This window comes from Anarhichas minor, unplaced genomic scaffold (genome assembly GCF_050575085.1).
Source record: "Anarhichas minor isolate MPS153535 unplaced genomic scaffold, ASM5057508v1 ptg000006l, whole genome shotgun sequence".
NCBI classification, from domain to species: Eukaryota; Metazoa; Chordata; class Actinopteri; order Perciformes; family Anarhichadidae; genus Anarhichas; species Anarhichas minor.
The window spans coordinates 4,643,719-4,668,660 of record NW_027466452.1 but is presented as its reverse complement, the minus strand read 5'-3'; the positions used below and the strand labels follow the sequence as shown (position 1 = coordinate 4,668,660).

Genomic DNA, 24,942 nt, shown 5'->3' with positions numbered 1-24,942 from the left:
TCTTACGCTGTAACAAGAGTGTATTTTTTTGGGGGGGGGGGTTAGGTTGTTACTCTATAACCTCAGTGAGTCCTGTGAGTCTGTGTAGTTTGTTTTGAAGTTAGCTCGCTACAATAGTCGCAGCAATTGCAACGGTGCACATAAAAATGGCCGCCGGTCTGACCATCCAGCTACGTTGTTTTGAATGTGAATGTCCGTTCTACTCGTGTTTTATTTCGATGATGTGACGTTCAACCCAACTGCTTCACACTCGCCCTGGAAGTCACAAATGGATAAAGAAGTTTATCATCTGCATAGAGCAAATCTTGAGGTCCTACAGATTCTGTTACATTTCGTTAAACGTCTTGTTTTTGTCCTGTTGGTAACTCCTTAATTCATCTTCCATATATACATTTTTTTTTGTTGTTTGTTTTCTTTCCTATGTAGCAAATTTGGACTACAATCTAAATTTCGATTTGCAACCCTGTCGTACAATGACAAATGAAAACCGTTGTAACCTTGTAAGATAAATTTCATATTATGGAGCAAAAAAAGCAAGCAAAAGTTGAGGTTATACACGTCTTTATTTAGAATGCTTCTGTCTAAATATTTTATTGAAAATGATCAGTTTCTAATTGATCTGTTTGATCAGTGTTTCCAGTTTCATTGATAACAGTAGCTGTTGGATCAACCACTGCTATTTTCCTGGCTATCATAATCCTCACTGCCTTCTTATTGATTAGGTGAGCAGTCCAGCTTTACTGTGATAATATTCAGTAATGCATCTTACAATCGCTCAGTTGTTGACTAACTTTATTTGATGATTTATTTGTTTGTTCATTTATTGTTCTCTCCAGAAGAAAGAGGTCCTCGACACAAACCAGCCAGTCTGGAGACGGACCAGACAACAGCGCTCAGGTGAGGAAGAAGAGCTCAGGTGTCTCAAAGACTTCACTTTAAAACACATTTGAATAGTTTTATCTTTTATAGTTTTATCTTTTATGCACAGTTTTATCTTATATAATTTGAACAGCTTAAAACACTGAACTTGTAACATAACGTGACTGAGTGAGAGCCTTTGAGTCAAACACCTGCAGTACTACACATTTACACCGTGCTGCACTCGTCCCCCTCGAGCCCTTCTCCCTCCCTGCTTTCTGTTTTTCAACCAGCGGTGGTGAAAAGCTTGCCATCTTTCTTTCTCCCCTTTTCTCTTCTTTCCTCCCCTCCTCACTTGTCCCGCACATCAGCCTGGATTTCCTCCCATTGGGGTCCCCTCTTATTTTGCATGGGGTGACCAGGTTGTGTGTGCGAAAGAGCGACACGGAGGAAATAATGAGGGTGTGTGGAGAAATGAGTGGGTGAGTGAGTGAGTGAGTGGGTGAGTGGTGGAAAAAGTGTGTGTGAAAGAGAGAGAGAGAGAGAGAGAGAGAGAGAGGAAGACAGAGAGCGGGGCCTCAGGGTCGACGGGGTCAAAACTGACGAACTCAGATGAAGGATAATCTGTGGAGGTCCCTTACAGCGGGGGGGTGAGGCCCTCGGTGGAGCACGCTCATTCAGATTCTCTCTCACGCACACACACACACACACTATCGCTCTCTTCCTCTTCTCCTTCATCCCCTTCCCTCCCTTTTTTTTAAAGTTGCTTCTCTTAAACCCACCCCTCCTATTTCTCTTGTTTCTTTTTTCCAACACAGTTGCAGCTGGATTTCAAAGGGCACTTTGCCAGCAGAAAAAGCTGAATGTTTAGCAGGCAGATCCCTCAGTCAGGCAGGCTGGGATTGTGGAATTCCTGCCTCCCACTCTTTAGGAACCGTTTTCTGCCCCTTCGGGGGGCCCCTGCCATAACTGCTAGCGGCCACCTCCTCCTCCTCCTCCTCCTCTCCATCTCCATCTCCTGCCTCAGAGCCAGGGCCCTGTTTGCAAATTGAGCCTGACAAAAAAAAAGAATCGCGGGGTGTGAGGGGCAGAAGAAGGGGGCAGCGTTCACAGAAGGTGTGGAACAGCAACAGCCCATGGTAGCCACTGCAGAGAGTGCATCATGATTAAATATACAAATGAAGTTCTCTGCCTGTAATCAGCATGCACGCTCAGTCTTAATGTAAGTACACCTGTCTTGTGAGTTGGAGGGCGGACGGCACAAGTTGCCAAAAAGCTTTTTTTTTGCCATTTGCAAGGTATTGTTCACGAGTCAAAGTCTTAATCCAAATTACCAGCAACAAAAACACACAGTTTGACCCTGAAGAGACAAACAGCAAAGGATGTCGAGGGGGTTCTACAACTCATAAAATGCATGTTTCTTTATGAAACAGGGGATAATGCTGGAACTGGTGCTAAGCTCAGTGTGGGGTATTACTGAAGGTGTGCTTACATCGTGTTCTGTAGTCACCTCATAACTTCCAAGCATGGAGTAAAAGGAAGCATATTTCTCCAGTATTTAACAGAGATTAGTGCTATGTGACCACGAGTGACCATAACTCCTAAATAGAAAAAAACAGTATAATATTCAGACCTGCGAAAAGTTGGTTTGACACAAAGAAACCAACCACAAGGTCAACCTAATTAAAAAGAAAATAATAAAGGTTTCTCGCGGGCCATCGTCAGCAGGTGAGAACATGAGTAAGCGGACCTTGAGTATTTGTTTTGTCAAACTGCACAACATAACGAATGATACTATGTAATGATACTATATATTTATAGATATGTTTGTATGTGTGTGTTCATGTCTATGTACATGCAACTGCATATATATCTTTTTGTATTTGTTAACAGCTAAATCAATTACATGATAGAATTAAACATCTTATTAGTGGGTTTTTCCCACTTGTTGCACCTCTAACCAGGTGCTTCCTCTCCCTATATAAGTATAAATATATATATATATATATATATATATTATTTTTTCAGTGCTGGCTTGGTCCACCCCGAGCGAAAGAGTTCAGCACAGAGCAGGTAGCATATTTGGATGATCGGAAAAAACACAAAAAAAATCCCAAAAAACCTTTTCATGTGCGAGGCAGATGTGGCGGCTGTCCGTGTTGTAGCACTGAGGAGAGCCAGAGAGGGAGCGAGATGGGGAGACGAGGGGAGGGAGACAAAGGAAGAGAGACACGGGTTGGAGAGGGGGAAGGAAGGTCACTCAAACCTCACCTCCTTCACTTTAGAAAGAGTGTGTGTGTGTGTGAGAGGAAGAAAGAGAGTGAGGGGTAGGGAGAGATCAGACACAATTATGTCACTGCAGCGAGGGCAACCCCCCCCCCCCCCCCCCCCCCCCCCCACCCTCATCAACCCCCCCCCCCCCCCCCCCCAGCTACATCCATACTACTCCGTTTCTACTTGGAAGCAGAGTTGTCAAATAGAAACGATCTCCGTCCACACGGCCGTTTCAGCATCATTCTCGAATTGATCTGCATCCACACGGCAACCTTCGAAGGCGGACAGCAGTGACCACCTTTATTCATCCATTGCCAAGAAGACGTGGACAGGGGGGGGGGGCAGTAACTTGTATATGGACTCAAGCACCGAACTGAAGTGTGTGGTTTTCATGTATTTCACTTTAGTGTTTGTACTTTGTCACATTTCAGAAGGCAATTATTGAACTTTTTTTTACTTCACTGCGTTACTTTGTACCTTCATGTTTTACACAACGATGAACTGAAACAGATTCAACCACCAAACATAAAACACTGCTTGTGCATCAATATAAATAATCCACTAACTGTATGAAAACACTGACCTGTGTATACTTGTACTTTTGATACTCACATAACTCACAATGCTATATGTACAGTTTTGCTTTGCAACATTTTTGCCAGTGGTTAAATCTCCACTGCATTATGAAAATACTCCATCACAATGCTTTAAGTAAAAGTACACCCGGGGCCTATTATCAACATGTATTCAAAGCATTTCAAGTAAAAAACACCAGTATTTCTACTCAAAAAATACCACGTTCTTTATATATTATTATACTAATAATCATTGTTACTGATGCATTCACATGGAAGTGTCTTTTTCTACTTGTACAGCTGCTGGAGGTGGAGCTAACTGTAATCGATAGCATGCATGTGACTTACAAGCTGCATTGCTTGTTATTTGCACGGAAACGCTGCAAAATAAACGGGACGTAAAATCCGGAAACGCTGCCTCTGCAACGTGCAACTAAAGCTGTCAAATAAATGAAGAAAAAAAGTGGCATTAAAAACCTGCCGTTAAGCACAGAGGCTGCTTGAGTAAATGTACTTACATTCCACGAATGCGTTACTTGAGGGGGAATAGTTTTTTTTTGCACTATTGTGTTGTTGCAACTTTGACTTAAGTGAAAGGGTCTGGAGGTGGATGGATGGATGAGATCAGGACAAAGAATAAAAAATACCTCTTTCCAGTCCAGACCCCCCCACCCCCTGCACCAGAGAGACGTAGGCACATGAGGGAAAGGGAATGAGGAGAGAGAGGATTTCCCTCGTAAAACACAAGTGTGAGGCAAAGGGAGGGACGTCACCCTCGAGAGAGAGAGAGAGAGAGAGAGAGAGAGAGAGAGAGAGAGAGAGAGAGAGAGAGAGAGAGAGAGAGAGAGAGAGAGAGAGAGAGAGAGAGAGAGAGAGAGAGAGAGAGAGAGAGAGAGAGAGAGAGAGAGAGAGAGAGGAGTGAATGGAGGAGGATATTACTATACTTCATGGGCCGGTGCAGAGGAGCGGAGCAAGTCATTCTTCTGAGGCGCACACACGGACGCACAACAAAATAATCCGAAGAGAGGAGCTGACGCGCGCCGAAACCGCAATTATGAATTGTCTGCTCAACAAGTAGGACGGCTGGCACTTTGCGGTGCACTTCAGTTCGCCTCCGGAGTGACTTTTGATTTTTTTTAAATATATAATAGTACTACTCCGATTCACCTTGCAGACATATTTGTTTTGGGAACGGGACGCACTGAATGATGATGCCGCTGTGGGTCAGGTAAAAAGAAACGAGAGGCTTTGCGCAAAGTCAGCAAGGAGTGAATTCACCTGATTTATTTGTGCAATTCAGATCTGCATTTAATCTTTTTTTTTGTTGAATAAGGGGAACTGCACAGCCTTAGTAATAAACTGATTATGTGTCTGTTGATTTCAGTTTTAAAACAGTTTCTTTACTGAAACACAGACAGACATAGTTGCACGTTTTCTTTGCGACCTGTAAACAGAAACAAAGTGACAGATGCTGTAGATATTTTGAGCGTACACGAACGGAACGGAAAATATTTCGGATGAACTTCTGTGATTCTGTTAAACCTGTGCTTTACTAAAAAAATCAAGCAAAGCAAACATAGCCTATACCAATAGCCTCAATATGCAATACGTTCCACGTGACAAACCTAGAATGAAATTTTGAACCCTTTGGAATGCACTGATCGTTTATCACAAAATACATATACTTTAATCCCCCAAGAAGAGGCAGCCAAAACAGTGTGGTTTTATTGCTGGGTAAATGTGCGCAAACAAATATAATAACCACAGTCTGGTGTGAGACCTCCTGCGGCTGACCCTGAAGCCAGATACTTTTTATAAGAGCTAACCTCCCCACCACCACGTTATCTTCAACAAAACCCATTGAATACCTTCCCTAACTCGAGACAATGTTGTTGATCAGACTACTGGCTATTTTCCTCATCCTCATCACCAACACGTGGCTGCTCAGCCCAGTTCGCTCTGACTCACTCCGCCGGTACAAACGCACCATGGCCCAGCGGGCGGACCGCGAGCTCTCCAGGCTGGCAGGTGAGCCCTGCACCGTCTCGGGCGTTTGGAGGTCCCGGCGGCAACCGCGCTCCGGCTCTCCGTCCCAACACCGCCCTCAAGCGGCCCGTCCGAGGACGCGCACGAGCCGGAGAGAGCTGTACACTGTTGGGAGCGCTCTCGCGGTTTGTGCAGGAGGATGCAGGTTTGACACCGGGGTGCGCCGGTTCGCTCCGGCGGGGGAGGATAAGCCAGGCTGGGGCAACGCAGAGGATGTGGCGGTGGGAGCGACGTTTCCCCGGCAGCTCTTCGAGAAACGCTCCACTAACGACCATGTCCGTGAACACACCACACAGAAGCCCGGGGTGTCTTTGCTTAAAGACGCCGGGCAGACCGTCTCCTCCTCTGGCCGCGCAAAGTCCCCACGCGCCTCCCGCTCCAGGTTCACCCGCAGCCTCGGCGGGACGTTTCCTTACGCGGACGACGGCAACTCCAGCTGGGAGAAAGTTTTCCCCAACAGCTCAACCGACACCACGGGGCTCCAGGTCCTCTACAGGCTGCGGCAGGATGATGGAGACCAGCAGTCCTCGACCGGGACGCTGGAGGACAGCACCGAGGACTACTCCGGGGAGGTGGACGAGGCTGATCCACCCGCGAGTCTGCCCGTCGGCAGCTCATCTCCCTGGGGGAGTCCCGTGCCCAGGGTTCCCCCCTCCTGGATGACCGCCCTGTACTTCGGCGGGCGTCGGGAGCAGCTGAAGGTGAAGCCGGATGCGGGGGTGGAGCTGCCGAGGGCCAAGTTCAGCCTGGAGCTGTGGGTGAAGCCCGAGGGGGGGCAGAGCAACCCGGCGATCATAGCAGGTGGGTGAAAAACAGGAGTTAGCTTTATTCTAAATAAATTAGATTTATTCTGAATAAGTTAACTTTATTCTAAATGAGTTAACTTTATTCTGAATGAGTTAGATTTATTCCAAATAAATTAACTTTATTCTACTTCTACTCCACTACATCTCAGAGATATTCTAAATGTTGTACTTTTTACTCTACTAAAGTACTTTTAAGATAACAACTTCTCAGTGAAATCCACTAGTTCCACATTTTACTGAACTTGAATGTTTCTGATAAACTGGACTTAATTAATGATAATCAAAAAACAGAAAATTTTCTCATCTCACTTGTTTATTTTCATCTGTTAAAGTGAGAATAATAAAATACCAGCTAGTTGGACCTTTTCGGGTTGAAGATGGACTCAAAATCAACTCCCAAACCTACTGCCAGTTTTTAGAACACACTTTCTTCAAGCAGTGGTCCAGGAAAAAGTCTGCATCTTTCAAGAAGACCATGATTTTTATGCAGGACAAAGCTCCATCACATGCATCCAAGTACTCCCCTGCGTGGCCAGTAAAGGCCTTAAAGATGAAAGAATAATGACATGGCCCCCTTCCTCACCTGGCCGTAACTCTATTGAGAACTTGTGGGCCCTTCTTAAACGGGAGATTTATGATGAAGGAAACCAGTTCACCTCTCTGAACAGTGTGTGGGAGGCTGTGGTTGAGTGACAGAATCCATGAATGAAGGCTTATTACTGTTATTGAAAAGAAGGGGGGCTATATTGGTCACAGATTTTTTTTTTAAATGTCAGAAATGTTTATTTGTCAATTCTGAGTTGTTTGTTTATTATTCTTACTTTAACAGATGCAAATAAACAAGTGAGATGGTAACATTTTCGTTTTTCATTTAGTTGCATAATAATTGTGCACACATAGATATTCTCCTATAGAAAGCCTAAACCTCACTTTTACTTTCTTAAATATTCAGGTTTGAGGTTTATTAAGATTTTGGATCGACCGAGAGCACTGTAGTTGTTCAATAATAAAATGAATCCTCAAAAATACAACTTGCCTAATAATTGTGCACACAGTGTAAATCTGGTGCCCCTAACAGCATTTAGTTTGGCCCTTTTAACAGAGAGGTTTGTGTTAACTGCTTTCCAAGAGAAAGATACTGGTCTCATGAGGCTGCTTTTAAAGACAGAGTTCATCCAGGGTTTTTATGCTGTTTCTGTTCCCACTGCAGACACGGTGACAGTGATGACGAGAAATCACAGTGATCGGGATACGTGATGACATTCCTTTTTTAAAATGCCATTTACTTCAGATAGCAACTTAATTATGTCGTTATGTCTACTAAACCAACGTTGTTATCTCGAGATAACGAGATAACGAGATAATCAACATATCGCGAGAAAACAGACGTTTTCTTCTTTTTATAACCTCTAATGTTCCCAGAGATCAGGAGTACAATGCCAGCATGCATAGCGAGGACTGAGGAGCTGTCCCTAGCGTCTCCAAAGTCAAATCGGCTGATGTTGTGCACCCAAGAACCAGGTGGTAAAAAAAAAATAAAAAATAGGTGATCCTGTATTAGAAGAATAAGCCAATCACTTCCACCAGAATATGAACAGAGTTATCTGGACTCATTCAGTCCCCCTCACCTGGCTCACCTGTGGCTCCCCGTTGATGACGGAGAGCGAATCATTACGTTTGAAAACGCCGACGTCAAACAAATAGAAGAGGATGAAAAGCGCTGTACGGTGCAGATAGTTACGTCCGCTCACATTCACTCTGATCAAAGATCCGACTCCATTGCTTAACTTCTTTCCCTCATTGCTTCCTCATGTGAAGGCATCACGTTCTCTTTCGAGAAAAACAAACTCTCATTGTCTCTGCTAGATGTCAGTGACGTTGACATCGGTTTGAGTCCTAATGGTGATTGATTATCTGAATGAAATCTGTTTGTTTGTACAATGTGTCCTTTATTGTTATGTTACTGTACGCTGCCGGACAAACAATGTCATGATGACACTGAATCTTTTCTTCTTAGTAGTATGTATTGTAATTACGTTACTGCATCTGGCGATACTAATGTGTTCACTGACAGTATTGGCCAAAAACAATTACCAGTATTGGCCAATATATTGGTCTAGCAAATTAAACAAGCGTGCAAGTCTTAAAACTGGACTTTTAAAGATTTAGGAGACAGGTTTAAAAAGTTTGAAACCCCTGCTTCCTTTTAACCCGTAGACCACCTTGTTTTCTCCTTATGAATTTGAATGAGTCCTATGTGGTAAAAAACGGGCCTTTTAAAAATGTTATGTCTTTGAGTTTGACACAAAAAGCTATCTTTTGATGCCGTTTTAAATCGTCACTACATACCAGTCATTCCCAGCTAAATAATACACTTTTAGTATTTTTGAAGCGGCACCAATCAATATTTTTATATTAACACAACAGCGTTTTAGCGTCTTTCAGCTCGTTGTTTTGTTGTTCTGGCCCAGAACTTTGCTGTTTAGCTCTCAATGCTCCCTGAATGTGTAAAATAGGCAATTGTTAGCTAACATGTTCTCACATGTCATATTATGTCAGTGTTGTGTTCAAACAACAAAAATGAAATGCAGCTTTCAAACATTAGTAGCTCTCCCCTGTGTAGTAGTGCTAATGCCTCACAACATAAAGACCACGTTTCCCATAAAGCTTGTCGTTTCCTGTTGTAAACACAATGTTGTCAGTTCTTTGGCAGTACTGTTTCACCACGGCCATCAGCTGCTGAATAAGACACGGAAAGTTTGAGCTCAAATTCAAACACAGCCCTCCCCGTGTTGTTGATTGGTTTACTCATGATTAAGTGTAAAAAGTAGCACCTTTAGCATTTCATGTGTTACAGTGGAAATGCAGAGATTGATACTAATGTATTTACATTTGGTAATGCAGTATAATCCAAAGCCATAGCCTCCTAACCGCTGCTTTCTTTAACCACGGAAACCGGCTCACCACCTGAGGGATTATTTCACTGCACTTCACGCACACTGTGTGTAAACACACACACATGCGTTTGGGAGGGTGAAGGGGTTCCCTGACCCCTCGCTGTCCCAGTATTACACATCTGGGGAGCAGATGTGTATCTGTGTGTGTCAGATGGAAACATCAGGGCCATGCCATGGCTGAGTGAAATACCTCCTTCCCCTCTGGGTTCTCTCCCTCCGTCTCTGTCTATTCTCCAGGCTCCGTATCTGTGTGTCGGCCTCTTTGTGCCTCTCTTCCTGTGTTGCCCCATGTTTTCCTGAGGGAAATAGATAATTTCTTGCTGTCGTTTGACTCTGCAAGATAACGTTGGCAGGTTTTGTTGTTTCTTATTAATTAAAAATTAATATTTTTCTTTTCCCCATTACCCCTTTGCCATAGGTGTATTTGACAACTGTTCCCATTCACTGAGTGAGAAGGGCTGGTCGGTAGGCATCCGGACCGTGGAGCCCGCCGGCGCCAAAGATGCGCGCTTCTACTTCACGCTCCGCACAGACCGAGCCGTGAAATCCACCACCGTCTACAGCCACCAGCGGTACCGAGCCAACGCCTGGACCCACCTGATGGCCACTTATAACGGCCACAACATGAGCCTTTACGTCGACGGTGCTAAGGTGTGTGCTTTTGGTTGAGCTGTGGTTCACAGTTTGGTTGAGTTCGGTCGTCCACCTTCGTCACTGTCAACTCGCTGATGACCGAAATACAATGGTGGTATTTTGACAAAGCAATCCTAACTCAAGGTCCACTCACTAGCTTTCTCCGGGTCTTTCACCCACATCACATGATCATCTATTTCCGAGGTCTTTCACTCTTAGCCCTAAAAGTGCCACGGATGAAATCACAACAGCTACTGAGCTCGCGTCGATACTGCACATTTCTTCATCATCCAGCGCATGAGGTCGTAGGACAGAGTGAGGGCCAATACTAGTTTCTCATTGGGCCATGCTAGACTTAGAAAGCATTTTGGGTAACAAATCTGGTGGTTGAACAATCCCATCAGCATTGCATCATAATATTCACATGCAAGCAGTTGTTTTTTTGTCTTCTGACAGAGGACAGGACACCTGTTTATGAATATTGACTGAATATGTAGTGTGCTTTTAATTTTGTTGACAACCAGATGGAGAGCTCCCCAAGTGACATCGCCACAACAGCAGCTGTCCAACCCTGGCAGACTAAATGTTCTCTTTTTGAAAAAGTCCAATGAATTCACAACATAATCTCTTCGGCTGTCGTCTCTCCTCCACCCTCATCCCTCAGGTGGGAGAGAGCAGTCTCCAGGCGGGGAATCTCTACAGTCCCTTCATGAAGACGTGCAGAACCCTCTTCCTCGGCAGTAACCAATCGGATCAGGGACACAGCTTCAGGGGCCATATAGGGGGTGTGGTCTTGTGGGGCTACGCCCGCTCTCACGAGGAGCTGCTGAAGCGGCCACTTCTAAACGACAAAAGCGAGCCACTCTTGGCGATGTGGGCCAACTTCACTAAGGTAACTGACTATATTTCATTTTTACACTTTCAGAATTTCTTTTTTTATGTCATCATATTATTATCAGCATTACTTGTTTAATCATTATATATGGAAAGTGGTTTCTGTAGTATTAAAATGAATTAAAATTTTGCTTCTAACTTTGAGGTGGAAGAGCTATGGACTCCATACAAAGTTGGCCTCCATCCGACCGTCATCACCACTCCCGTCCCCGAACAAGAACTTGTCTCCTCGTTCCTGCCGCCACCCTGCGGCCTGGCACCCTGCGACAACACCGACATAATCTTTGGCTACAACAACAACTGCCAGCTCCGTGCTACCAAGCGAGTTCGCTACCGGGTCGTCAACCTCTCCGATGACGATGGTGGGAACCCCACCGTGTCCGAAAACCAGATCCAGCTCCAGCACCGGGCTCTAACCGAGGCCTTTTGGCCTTACAACATCACCCTGGATCTGAACGTGCACACTGCCAGAAACTCCAGCTTCAGACAGCGGTTCATCCTCAGCAACTGTCGAATTGGGAAGATCGGGAACCGCCAATGTGACCCAGAGTGCGACCACCCAAGGACAGGCCACGACGGCGGGGACTGCTTAAGACTGGGGGCCTGCTACAACTGGAAGAGGCAGGATGGAGTTTGTAACATGGAGTGCAACAGCATACATTATGACTACGATGATGGAGACTGCTGTGACCCGGAGATCACCGACGTCTTCAAGACCTGCTTCGATCCCGAGTCCGCTGACAGGTGAGGTTAAGAGACAAAAGTCCTGTCGCAACACAGATGCTAGTTTTATTCACTAATTATTTCCAAGTGCTGTAGTTAACTTCCTGCAGATTTTTCAAATTAGAAACTGATTAGGAAAGGAAGGGATTACTCACAGACTTTTATTGTGACACATTTGTGCAGGAAGTGTTCCGTAACAGTACCTAGCTTTTCTGCAATCCCCAAAAAACTGCAAAATAGAAGCAGCTGAAAACCTCCCCAGTGAATTAAAACAATATTTGTGTTAGAGTAGAGAAACTCAGCAGCAGAGTGGTGGGTGTGACATTACAATGCTGTGGAATTTCTGTTTTACTGAATTGATGGAGATAAAAGTTGAATTGCAGATATCAGAGAGCAAGGGAAATTTGTCCTCGAGGTATAGAAGGAACCATGCATCTATTTTATAATTTATGGTAATCAAAATTCTAGTTATTATTCTAACGTCAGGTGGAATTTAAAAAGGAAATTATCATCTTTGTCCGTGACCGAGAAAGATACACATTAGTTGACAAAACAGAGACTCAGGATATTATGCTGCATTTACACTGCGTGGTCCAGCTTGACTTGATTAACTCTTGGTAGCAGGAAATGTTCTCAATTTAGTTTTCTGCTGCAGATAGTATCCCTTCCATGTGGGCTCAAAGCACTATTGACCATAGCTTGGGTATTTAAAATGGCGTTTTTTGTGCAGGATGTCCCGTGTTGCGACTTGACCAATCAGTGATCTGCAGTGTTTAACTCCACCTTCTAGTATCGGTTCAGCTCGCTTGGAACCTTGACTAAGGTGCTACAAAAAAGAAGCTGGTACATTCTATAACTTTTGCTCAAGGAAAACCAAAGACAGTACCTGGTACATCCATAACTTTTGTTGATGGAAAAACAAAAAAAGTACCTGGTACATCCAAAACCTTTGCTAGTGGAAAACCAAAGACAGTACCTGGTACTATCCATAACTTTTGTTAATGGTAAACCAAAGACAGTACCTGGTACCATCCATAACTTTTGTTAATGGAAAACCAAAAAAGGAACGGTTCCAGGAAGGTTGAGTCGAATGGAGAGCATTTTAAGTGAATCGTTTTCAGGAGAAGGTTGTCGCTGGTCACAAACATTTTATTGAATTAACAGTATAGCAATCAGTCCATTGATACACTGTATATCAATCTACGTATATTAAGACAGGCGAAAAATGTAAAAGCCTACATTGATGGAAAGATACAGCTGTGGAAGCACCAGGGGGATTGATATCAGCCAGTGAGGACAACATGTTTTTCCAGAGGCAAGAGGTCTCTGGGCACAAATGGCCACTAATAAGACCAGTTCTCCCCAGGAGGTGAACGTCTCATTGGGCTTCAGCAGGGGTGCATGCACAAATTAGTGCTCTCGCTTTCCCCCAGTGGTTTTAGAGCGAACTCTGTGAAATGGGGATGCTGGGTGAAGAGGCCAAAGCGCACAGCAGCCCCGCTGCCTTCCGTTCGGTCTGACAGACAGGCTCATGCAGAGCTCCAAATAGCTTGCATGAAGTCTCACCGTGAAGTCAACGGCCCAGGCTCTTAAAGACCCCGTCCTCGATCCAAATTTTAACCACACGCTTTACACTAGGCCACTGGGAAACAGAACATGGGAACTGGAGCTATTTCTTTTAAACCATTTAGCGCTTGATGTCTGGAGTTGACACTGAGTGACAGCTTAACACAAGGATGTATTCATGTTTTTTTTTTAACCGGTAGAATTGTTATGTTTTCCTTTTTATACTTAGGTCACATTGACCTCCCTCACAGTTTACAACATGTGTTATTACACCTCCTCGTGTCATAATCCAAATCCAAAATCTTGTCACTAAAGCAAAGTTCAACTTTCCATCTTCATATTGCTTATGTAGTAGTATAGTGGTGCTGTAGTGCACTTCATTAAACCATAAACTGCACTACATATTTATGCAACTCTTACATACATGTGGCTTCTTCTGTATAATAATGTATAATATTAAGTTGACTTGGTGTTCTGTTATACAATTGGTGTAAAATAAAATCCATATTTTCATAGTTTAGGTAGCAAATACAACAGGATTCAACATGATTCAAAATCCCAAATTATTACTTTGGCGTTTAATCCAAGACCTACATTTCTGATTCTATTAGTTTCAACCCAAAAGGTTATGAGAGGCAGAAAGCTTCCATGGATCAGAGACAAGCTTTTCTTCAGATAAACAAACTGTTCACATCATCACATTCTTTCAGAAATGACTGACCGTGATGGTTTATAGCTGCTGGACTATGAATAGAGGACAAACACGCGTTACCACTCGCAGATGGTGAGGAGGAAAATGTGAAATGTATAAATGATCACATACCAACAGAGGCTTATTGGTATTTTTATCGGAAACTCGAGCTGATGGCCAACTGTTGGGTAATGTGAGTGATACAAACTTATTTTTTCCATTAGAGTTCCATTGAAATGAAAAATACATTTTCACACTTTGAATCCTGTGTCTCAGAGCTACTTGTTCATTTATATGTGGTTATGACAAACATATGTCAAAAAACAATTTCAGAATCCCCATCAAGTCACCGTCTGTTCTCTTCTGTAAAAGATCTAAAATGTTTGATGACTAGTGAGACTTTGGGACAACTAGCTAGTCACGCCGGTCATATAAAAACACATTTGTGGATCCTAGTAGTGAACAGAACAATATAGAGAGAGAGAGAGATGTGTTTGGATATCAGTGGGCCAAAACTTTGTTTGCATTTCCAAAACAATGTAGCGTTTCGCCTTTCATCTGCATGTACTTCCTGCACTGCAGTGACACTGAGCCGGTTGGAGGAAAAGAAGAAAGGAAGCAGAATGCACAGGCAAGAATGCGTTCCGGTTGATTCCACTGTTTGATTTACGTAGTAGCAGCGGCCGACAGGTTAGCGAAGTATGCTTTTGATCGGAAAACCAACATCATAAACACTTGAAGTAAGCCGGACTTTATAGCTTCTGCGCCTTCCTTACCCAAAACACAAGGTGACCGTGACCTGTGCCCAGCAGCTGTGTGAATGTGAAACCGGCTGTTGCTAGAAAAGAACACACTGCTTGACTGACTCTCCCTGGAAGACACAGGTTAAAGATGGGTAAAAGTAACAAGAAAAAAGAGCTGACCTGCATGTGTGTGGTCGCATTGCTTGGCCATATGCAGGAAGTTCGAAGTGTGTCACTATTAAACGGTAATTTATGTCGTCTTGTCATGAGCTCGGTGGGATAGACAAAGCGAGACAGACTGGAAAAAACAAAGATTGGGTAGTTGTTATGGTCAGATGTTCCCTGTTTTCAGCCTGGGCTCTCCACCCTGCAGAGAGGAGATGGACTCTAATGAAACGAGCTGGACGGCAGACAGCATTTCGCTCTGTTGTTTTGGTCTGGTCCTTTGGCCCTCAATTATATGAAATGCTCAGTGATTTATTCTGCATTTAATTTGATGGTTATTGCAAAAGGATATTCCAACAAGAACAGATGAAAACACTTCCTCCATACTTACCTTTGGGTAATAACTGGAGTCTGTTTGTGTTTGATGCATGACAGGGAATTGGAGCGATCAATGTAATGTGTAGATGTTGATGTGAGCATGGCTCTGGATTGGATCTGCTTTTGTGAACGTTTCTGCATGAGAGACATCCATAAATAAGGCCTCTGCTTTTTTTTTCAAATTTTGAATTTTAAATTTGCATAAAGTTGAGTTTTAGTCATGATTATGTAAACTCAGATGCAGTGAATCATCAGTCAACTTGCCGCGTCAGGTCGGTCACGCATAACATCTGTCAACTTCACATACGTTAACGGAATTGGTGTATCTCCACCTGAAGTGGTTTTGTTGCCAACAACGTGTTACAATGTTAACCTTGACCGTTTCACAGTAAAAAGGCTGCTGCCAGGGTCATTACAGTCATGGCTTTTACCCAAACTGCAAAATATGTTTGACACGCCCGCATGCATGTATGCGTTTGTCCCAACTGTCTCAGCGGAAGATGGCGTTTGTGGAGCACTGAAACATTTTTTATATTTTGGGATCTGGGTTTTTGATATTCTGATACTGTTTTTGATATTCTTCTCTCTGTGCTCTCTGACAGTTATTCAGATTGTGGGACCCTATATGTGTGCAGCTGCTGCTCGCTGGTACAGAGCCAGAGTTTTTTTTTTTCAAGCCAGCTGCTTTCATGAAACAAATTTGTTGTTGAGAGCCAGTCCTAGAGCGATGGCCAGGTACATTGCAGATTCTGGCAGTACAATAAAGAAAAAGTCTGGAGGGGAAAGATGGACAGAGAGAAAGAGGGAGAGGCAAAGGTGGAGGGGGAGTTATTGGGTGGCAGGGGACATCATGTTCATTTAAGCTGAGACACATGTTCAAGATTTGCTAACCTTTTTTTGTCTGCAAATCCTGGACGGTGCACTTGAGTGCTAAGAGCTCCAGGCAACTCCACACAAGGCGTTTTACATACATGTAAATCCCGAGTTTTATTGTGGACATGTTTTATCCACTGATAAAAACATAAGAGAGATGTTTCCCAGAGCAGTAAATGCATCTCCACATCTGAATGAGATTGTCGATTGAAGCTTGTAAGGCCGTAACAACTGTCCCTTTGTTAAGCCCCACCTCCCTTTGCTACTGTACTATAAACTCTGTCACAGTTTGTAAACAATGACGACGCATGGAAGTGTGCTCACATAGTTTGGCAACGGAAGCGTGGCGAAGTGCAATAGCTTGTCAGGTTAAGCAAGGCTGTTAACCACCAAAGATCGACAATGCGACCCTAACAAAGTTCCAGATCTGTGTGCTATCAGTGAGCGGGTAGGAAACAGTAGTGATACATTATGAGCACCAGATGCCTACAACTACATTGTATGTAGTTTTGAGTCTATTGAGTTGAAAATCAGTCCCGTGGTAGTCAACACGTTTAAGAGCTCGGAGCCATAGCCGTTGTTTAACAAGTCGCCAGCGTTAACTGAAGACTCTCAGACCAGAACACGTAGGCGTCCTCGTAAAAGCCTTCAATCAATTTCAAAGTACAAACCCATCTGTGTTTATTATCTACGCCAACCGCTTACGCAAGTTACGACGTGCGACCACGGACGCATTCGACGGAAAGTCACTAGTTGAAACGGTCACTGGTAATGGTTTTAATTTAATTTGAAGCTTGCTAACTCGTCTGGATGTCTGCGGTCAAAACACCACTTCAAGAATCATGAAGCGGTGTTCTTTTGCAAAAGAGCATCTTGCTGAACTAAGCATGTAAGTGTCACAAACTTGCCACAGAGCTTATTTTCTGCGATAATCCAAAATCCAGTCGAGAAAAATCCAAGTGGCTTTTCGTAGCGGGAACCAGTGCGATACTAACTTGCGGGGTCGGCCTTCAAAAAATATGCAGCACAACACATGCACTCTGGGAGGGATCGCGTTGGGGGGGATTACACACATGCAGATCTCTTGGCTGCTGAACAACACCTTTGGATCAATTTAGAGGCGAAGCGCTTCACCTTTGAAAGTAGTGTATGGGTGAATACGGATTACTGCTTTTTATGAATCAAGATTTTTCCCAGCAGAAAGCTGAGTATTTACGGTCACAAGCTCACCTGTGCGTCCTTCAGGCTGTTGGAACAATGCAAGCAGCGCTGAGCCAAAGCTGACGTATTTTTTTAAAGAGCAATTATAAAAATTACATTTCTGATGGAGAAAAAAAGAGAAGAAAGTACTTCCTAATCTTTAAAGATTGAAGCATGGTTAAGTAATATTTATAAATTCGGCCCTATGGCTGAGTTTGACCAAAAGCATGAACTTATTTTTTCAGAAACCGACATAAAACAAATCATCCAAATACAACTATACAAGTAACTGAGGTAAAGATTCAAGTACGGCTTAGTAATGTGAACAAAGTTAGCCTCAGAGCTGAACTTGATCAAACCTCCTGCTGTAGAAACATAACATGAAACAATAATCCATTGCGTTATAATCTTTGAAAAACACTAATAAAACGATGCATGATTCATACATTTATACATTCAACATCTTTTTGTAAGTATGAACTGATTTGACCCAACGCTGTACTGATGCACCACTGGACGACTTGGCACTGTCGATATATATTATTACCTCGGCCTGTACATAAAGCAGATGCAATGAAGCGCATACTACACAGATACACCCATACTCCTACTGACAGCCATATTCTAGCTTCTTTATCAAGCAACAACACCCCCCACTGCAAGTTCTCTCAGACCCGCCAAGGCCTAATGATGACGGGTGTAAAACTTCACAGCTATTTATGTAAGCTACATACGGGGTCAGAGAGAGAGATGTCGATGGGTTAAAGCAAACTGTCGTCTGCTAAAGAGAATACAACATTCTTAAATTTACTATCACAACACTAAGTTTGTGAGAACACCTGTGTGAGTGGACCGTGGCTGTGTAGGGCCTGTAAAAGTAGAAAACTGGTTTTAGGGTAAGCTAACTGCTCGGACTGAAGCGTACTGACCGACCACAGCTAACTACGGGAGCAGCTGCACGCAGCACCTCTGAGGAGGCCCGTCTTGATTGTGAACTCCCCTCGCTAACCAAAGAAAAAAAATGGCAGTGACTTGTGGCTACCTCGCTAGCTAACAAGATACTGTTGAAATGTCCATTTTTGCTCTCGCCCCCTTTACAAATTATGCTAGCAGCTTTCTCCGCTAACAGTGCTAAGCTAGGTATACGTCCTGAAAGCTATCAAACTATTCCAACTTCCTGACAGTCAAGAGGCGCATTTTCAAAAAATGAATTCTTTAATGCATCATGTTTTGGTAAATGAACTCGTTGTTTGCCTTATCTGTTTCAGTAACAACGTTGTAGAACACTTTAGCGTAATGCTGAGCTATGTTTAATGACTGTATTTAGCTCATTTTAGTTTCAAAGGTAAAACCCGGTAGATATGTATCCGGTGTATGTGGCCAGGTTTATACAATAACAATAAGACGCATGTATTCATTTTTCATTAAGCACATTTTCATCTGGTCTGCAAGCTCTCACTTTCCAACTCGCCCAACATGTACATTCTGCTAAGGAAACAAGGGAAACAGTCCTGTTTAGCTCAAAAGAGTTTTTTAAGGTTAATTTGGGATCAATTTGATGTCATAAATGCTCATGGCATACATCGTCTGTAAAGTCTACACCTGTGCATTGCATACTAGAATTTAACTAATATGGAAAAGTATGATATTCCTTCTCTAAAATGTTCCTGTTTTCTCTTTTTCTTTGTTTTATTTCTGCAGGGCCTATATGAGTGTGAAAGAGCTGAAGGAGGAGCTGCACCTGAGTGGCAGCGACACGCTCAATGTTTTCTTTGCCAGCAACTCGGTACGAGAAGAGCTGGCAGGAGCTGCAACGTGGCCATGGGCGAAAGAGGCTCTTACCCACCAAGGTAAGTTAAACTACATCAAACTATTGTGAATTAAATATAACTGTCATATCGTCTTTATTTCCATTGTACGGTATTCTCTTTATACCATTATCTCTTTTCCTCTTTCTTTTTTGCTCCTTTATCGGATTTGTCAATATTCTCTTTTTTTACTTTTTTTGATTCATCCCTTAATCTCTTCCCTTGCCCTCCATCCTTTGCTGTCTGCTTTGGGGATATGCTAACGAGTAGAGCAAGTAGAGCTGGCAGGGATTTTCCCGGCACATTGCCCCTTTCCTGTTCCAATCATTAGGCCTCTTTCCACTGGAAACGGCTAATCAACCCAACAACAACCAAACAAACAAACGGCAGTGTGGGCTCCTTAAAAGCTTTTTTGGGGGGCAGGTTTTTCCTTATCCAAAGAACAGAGGATGATGTGTGCTGTACAGATTTTAATGTGATATTGGGCCTTATAAATAAAATGGACTTGACTTGACCAGTGTACCATTGTTGCCACCAATGCCTGGCTGTTCTTTATTCATTATTATTATTGTGCTAGTACAAAGTAGTGAGTGGAATCAAAAGTAGGACATACGTGGGCTAGATGTACCTCCAGTGGAAGCCTTCATCATTTAAAGAGCCCTGTAACAAACGAAATGTGTGAAATACTGCTCCTTGAAGCATTTCCAGCACCTCGTGAATCTCTCAAAAAGTCAGTCTGTCAGATGGGTTCCTAATCACGACCAGTTCAGTATGTTTAACTTAAATAAACAATGAAAGCTTCGTCTTGTTTTATATATCCTACACAAAATACAGATGAAATGACTAGTCGAAAGATTTTACGATTGAGAATTCATTATTTAGTTATCATTTAAGTACATTGTTCCAGAGGATTTTCTGCTTTTCCTTAGTTTATATAATTTGGAATCTTATATTTATCCATTTTTTGACGGTCAGATTAAATAAGCTGTTTTATTTAGATTTGAATGTCACTTTGAGCTCTGGTAACTTCTGCTGGGAAGTTGTTATTTAAAATGTAAAAGAACAAATTGATAATTGAGCAATCAAAAACGTAATCAGTTGATTCAATGAAAGTAATTGTTAGCTGCAGTCTTATAAGCAAAACACAGGTGGAGTTTTACAACCACATTACACACATCAAATTAGCAATTTTATGTCTAAAATTAGAATGAAATTAGGCCAAAATGATTACGCAGCACAATCTAAGCACAACAGCGCTATTAAACAAAATCAATGTATATTTAAACCAGCTTTTAGCACATGATTAAGTTGTAACCCATTGATTTAAAAAAAACTGATATAGAAAGAAGAGTTGTTTTTCTTTCTTTCTTTGCCAAACCATTTTTGTTTAAAGTTGAATAAACAGATGTTTTTGCTCACGGAGGAGCTGGACAATAGCTCCCTGTGAACACAGGGTGTCAAATAACGCAATTAGACTTTCCCTGGATTTATTGTGCCCAGCTGCTATTTCGAAAAAGCTTTAATTCCATTTTGGGATAATAACTGTAATTACGTAATCTAATATGTTGTTGTTCTGTGGATGTATGAGCTGGGGATAGATATCAATTTATATAGGAATGCTTAATGCTCCCATTCATATTGTCAGAGTAGAATTAGACTGTTGTACTGAGTTCTCTCCTTTGCTTCAGTCGCTCAGCATCTGTCCTCGTTTAAACAAGTCAGTAGATGACAAGACCGGTCCGGAGGCCCTGTTGTTTAGTGTCTTCGCATTTAACGTCTTCATTGTTCAATGTCTTCGCCACGGAAATACGCTGTTTCTAATTACAAAACCAATCGCTGTCATGTCTGTTCTTGATTCTGTAATTATCAGCATACTCCGTACCTCCACTCAGAGGCTGTTCTCGTAAGAATGGCCCCAAAGCCATAGCTGATTTTAAAACGGATTTCTTTGGAATACTTGATGATTTGTATTTTGATTTAGTCTTTCATTAAAGAACATTTTTATTTTTATGTATGCATTATGTTGTTCTGTCAAGAAAACATTTTTAAAGAAATCCTGCGACCAGATCCACACCTAAAAAAACAAATTCTGACTTTCCACCAAACTGAATAGAGATCTGGAAACATGTTTTGAGATGTTTTAACGACTGGACACATCAACAAACTAAATACACAACCTCCGAGGCGTGAGCAAGGGGCAGCAGGATCCAAGCACAAAGGGATATTGCAGAAGAACTTAGAGGATATTAGTACACAGGTTTAAACATGTACTTCAGAGCAGGGTCATTAGAAAATGAACTTCATGTGCTTATGGAAACATAAAGAAGCTATGTTTCCACTGTGTTCTTCCATTCAGTCTTTCTGTCTGCTCGTTAAAGAGTGCTTTCTCCAAGTTCTATGAACCGTTCATGAATAGACCGGAGGCCTGATTTTCCTTCCGTTTTCTTGTTGTGATTCTGCTGCATCTTAAACACACTCATATAGTCTAGTAGTTATCTAGTTATATCGGCTTTCTCCATTGTTTATCAGTGATTTTGTGCTTTAGTTCATCTAGTAGTATAGCTTATTGCATTTTCAGTGGCATAGGTTGGTTCCGAGGCCATGGAACTTCTTCTTTACTAGTTAGACAATGGTGGTAGGTGTCAACTATTAGGAAAATGAGGCAATATGACGAATACAAGGTTTCTGCAGAGCGTTCCTCTAGATTCAGAGCATGTCCACCCGCAGCGACGTAACAGTATCCAGTTTCCTGTTTTTGGTTTAAAGTACTTAAGTTTGACTGCTTTTCTAATTGGTTTTAAATGTCACAGTGCTTACTGTTTTTACAATGGAGGTTTGTTGCTCTTTTGGAAATTCTGTGGCAGAGAGTCAAACTGGAGCTGAATTGCCAGACAGCTGGTGGTTAGAATCTGGACTTAACAGCAATACCACATTAGTTTTGTTGGGCGTGTCTTGCCGTAAAGCACTAAACCTGTTTGAGGTTACTTTTGGAAATCACGTCAGAGTGATGGAATGAGGTGTCACAGTTTTGAAAGAGAAAGCTATTTTAGATTTGTACCTTGCAATAGCGCAAAAAAAAAAAATGAATCTCACTTTTCCGTCACTTGAAATATTAAAAATAGTCTTAACAAAAGACAAAAACATTGAGATAGTAATAATATTATGACCCATTTGAATTTTATCTTTTGTCCTCAGGTGGGATGGTGCTTAACCCGTCCTACTTTGGCACCATGGGCCACCACAACACCATGATCCATGAGATGGGCCACATCCTTGGACTGTACCATGTCTTCAAGGGGGTGAGCGAGCGGGACTCCTGTGATGACCCATGTCAGGTAAGACTGTTCAATCGTCTCCTCTTGATAATACTTACAAGTCCTCCAACACATATAACCATATGTGGTTGTTTGTTCCGACCAGGTGGCAACCTCTGGTTCTGAAAAGTGAAGCCGATGTGGAAGTGCCCTAAACCTGCATTCTTTTTAATGTCCATCAGGGGGCGACTCCTCTGGTTGTAAAAAGGGTTGGCATAGAGGGATTGTATAATGGTCTATTAGAAAATAGACTCTACTTCCCGTCTACTAATGACTCTACTTCTCACTTCATTTAAGACTTCTTCAATACAGCATGATGTTCATTTAGTAAATTATGGTCCTTTTAGAGTCAAATAGACCATAACGCAGGGTATGCTTTAGGGCGGGGCTACACAGTGATTGACAGGTCTCTACCACGGCGTTTTGCGGTCAGGGTGTTGTTCGTGTTTTTTGTCTCAGAACTTCAACCCTTTCACAAAGTGTTTTCACCTCAAACAAGTTAATTGTCACATTTTGGTCATATAAAAATGTCTTATTCAGCGTTTGGTTGTACTTAGCTCCACCCTCTCGGGTCACTTCTGGCTGCAAAAAAACAAGCCGGCGACAGCGATCTCCGAGGTGAAAGTCATATGTTTGTTTGACCCATCTGTCCACACCAACCGCATCCCTGCTTCGTCGCTCTTCAAACCATGTCACCTGACTTCCTCCTTTGGTCCCGTCGTGATTAGTACAGCCACTAGAGGTCGCTGCCAATCAACAGTTAATATGGGTCATAAGTAACACACGGCTTGTACGAACAACCAATGGGCTCGTTTAATATGACAACGGTTTTCCCTTTGCAAAGCTGTACTGTACTCACTTTTTGTTTCAAATGTTTATTGTTCGGTATCATACAGTATATTGTTTTATCAAAAATGCTACTTTATGTGGGAAAGCGTCTACACTTCTAACGTTCTTTATATGAACTTCTTTCAATGTCTGCTGTCTGTAAAGTACATACATTGAGCTTTTCACTCTTCTGTGATCATTTGCTAGTAGTTCTGTCATATGCACTTGCAGGAGACCACCCCATCCATGGAGACAGGAGATCTGTGTGCTGATACCGCACCAACACCCAAATCCAAAGCCTGCCACGACCCTGGAGCCGTCAATGATACCTGTGGACTCACCATGTACCGTGACACACCTTATAGCAATTACATGAGTTACACAGGTACAGTGGATAATATAATTAACAGTAGATGTACTGTCAAGAGATGTCGAAAAGAATCATTGACCCACAGAAGAAGTAGACTGTACACTGTACAGAAGAGCGAGGACATAAAGTAGACTCTATGTAACATCCTACTGCAAAATCACAAACGTTGCTTTTTTGTGCAAGACAAAATTCAGGAATACAAAACACATGGTTCTTGATTACAACTTGGTCTTGAATCCATATCATTTGTTGGGGACATGTTATGACATGTCCTCATATCAGGTGAAAAGACATGAGGCTCTTATAGAAAGTAATGTACCTCTTGACATTTGTAACACACAGCCACACAAGCAAGTACAACTACGACATATACTTCATGCAAACAACTTGCATTACTTTTTAAAATTTGTTTTGTTAGGACTCAGCTGGCTAATTTAAGATTTTTTTAGATGATCCGTGATGATTACCTGGAGCTTTTCTTTGCATTGCACCCCGTCAGATGACAACTGCACCAACCATTTCACACCCAACCAAGTGGCCCGGATGCACTGTTATCTTGACTTGGTCTACCAGAACTGGCTGACGGAGCAGCAACCTGCCCCCATCCCTCTGGCCCCTATAGTGACGGACCAGAGTCCGGATTCTGTCTCAATCTATTGGCTGCCACCTATAAGGGGACCACTTTATCAGAGGTACAATTGCATGGGTTCTTCATTTCAATGTTTGACTCTCCACATTTAGTTATGTCTGTTATCTTCACTATATTGTTCAAATGTGTTTTCATTTTTGAAACTCATCAGAGCCCAAAAAATCTTTGGAAAATATGTCCACCTGGTCCTATGACTGCTTTAGTGATGGTGGCCCTGTTGTTGGGTGGGTGGCAGTAGGTCTGTCTGTGGAGGTCTTGGCTTGGGAACCAGAGAGCCATTTGCTTGGTTCCCCTTATTGCTGCTTGCAGTGTTGTCGGGGGGGGGGAATGCAGAAAATGACATGCTTGACTCAGTCTGCAGAGCCTTGAAGCCCCGCCCCCGCTGCTGCACAGAGCGCTGTTTGCTTGTTTATTCAAAGTTTATTAAAATTGTTGCGTGTCCAACTTTGACACTGCACGTCCTTGGGTCCCCAGCAATACACCCACCAAGTGTGAAATAGATTAGATGGACAGTTCTGGAGCTATGTGAAAGACACACAGACAGACATATCATATTCCTTGCTTTATAGGCAGATATGTTACTATTCGACT

General features: G+C 42.7%; 1 protein-coding gene across 1 annotated transcript in view; it reads left to right on the top strand.

The window, feature by feature from the left end:
• Positions 1-5,593: 5,593 nt before the first annotated feature.
• The window catches only part of pappa2 (pappalysin 2), a 65,104-nt gene continuing 45,755 nt past the window's right edge, over positions 5,594-24,942 (top strand). The window contains exons 1-8 of the mRNA XM_076079840.1: positions 5,594-6,554; positions 9,935-10,167; positions 10,814-11,041; positions 11,189-11,787; positions 19,084-19,232; positions 22,386-22,525; positions 23,564-23,717; positions 24,202-24,394. Of these exons, the coding sequence (XP_075935955.1) occupies positions 5,594-6,554; positions 9,935-10,167; positions 10,814-11,041; positions 11,189-11,787; positions 19,084-19,232; positions 22,386-22,525; positions 23,564-23,717; positions 24,202-24,394 (2,657 nt within the window). The remainder of the gene's footprint in view (positions 6,555-9,934; positions 10,168-10,813; positions 11,042-11,188; positions 11,788-19,083; positions 19,233-22,385; positions 22,526-23,563; positions 23,718-24,201; positions 24,395-24,942) is intronic.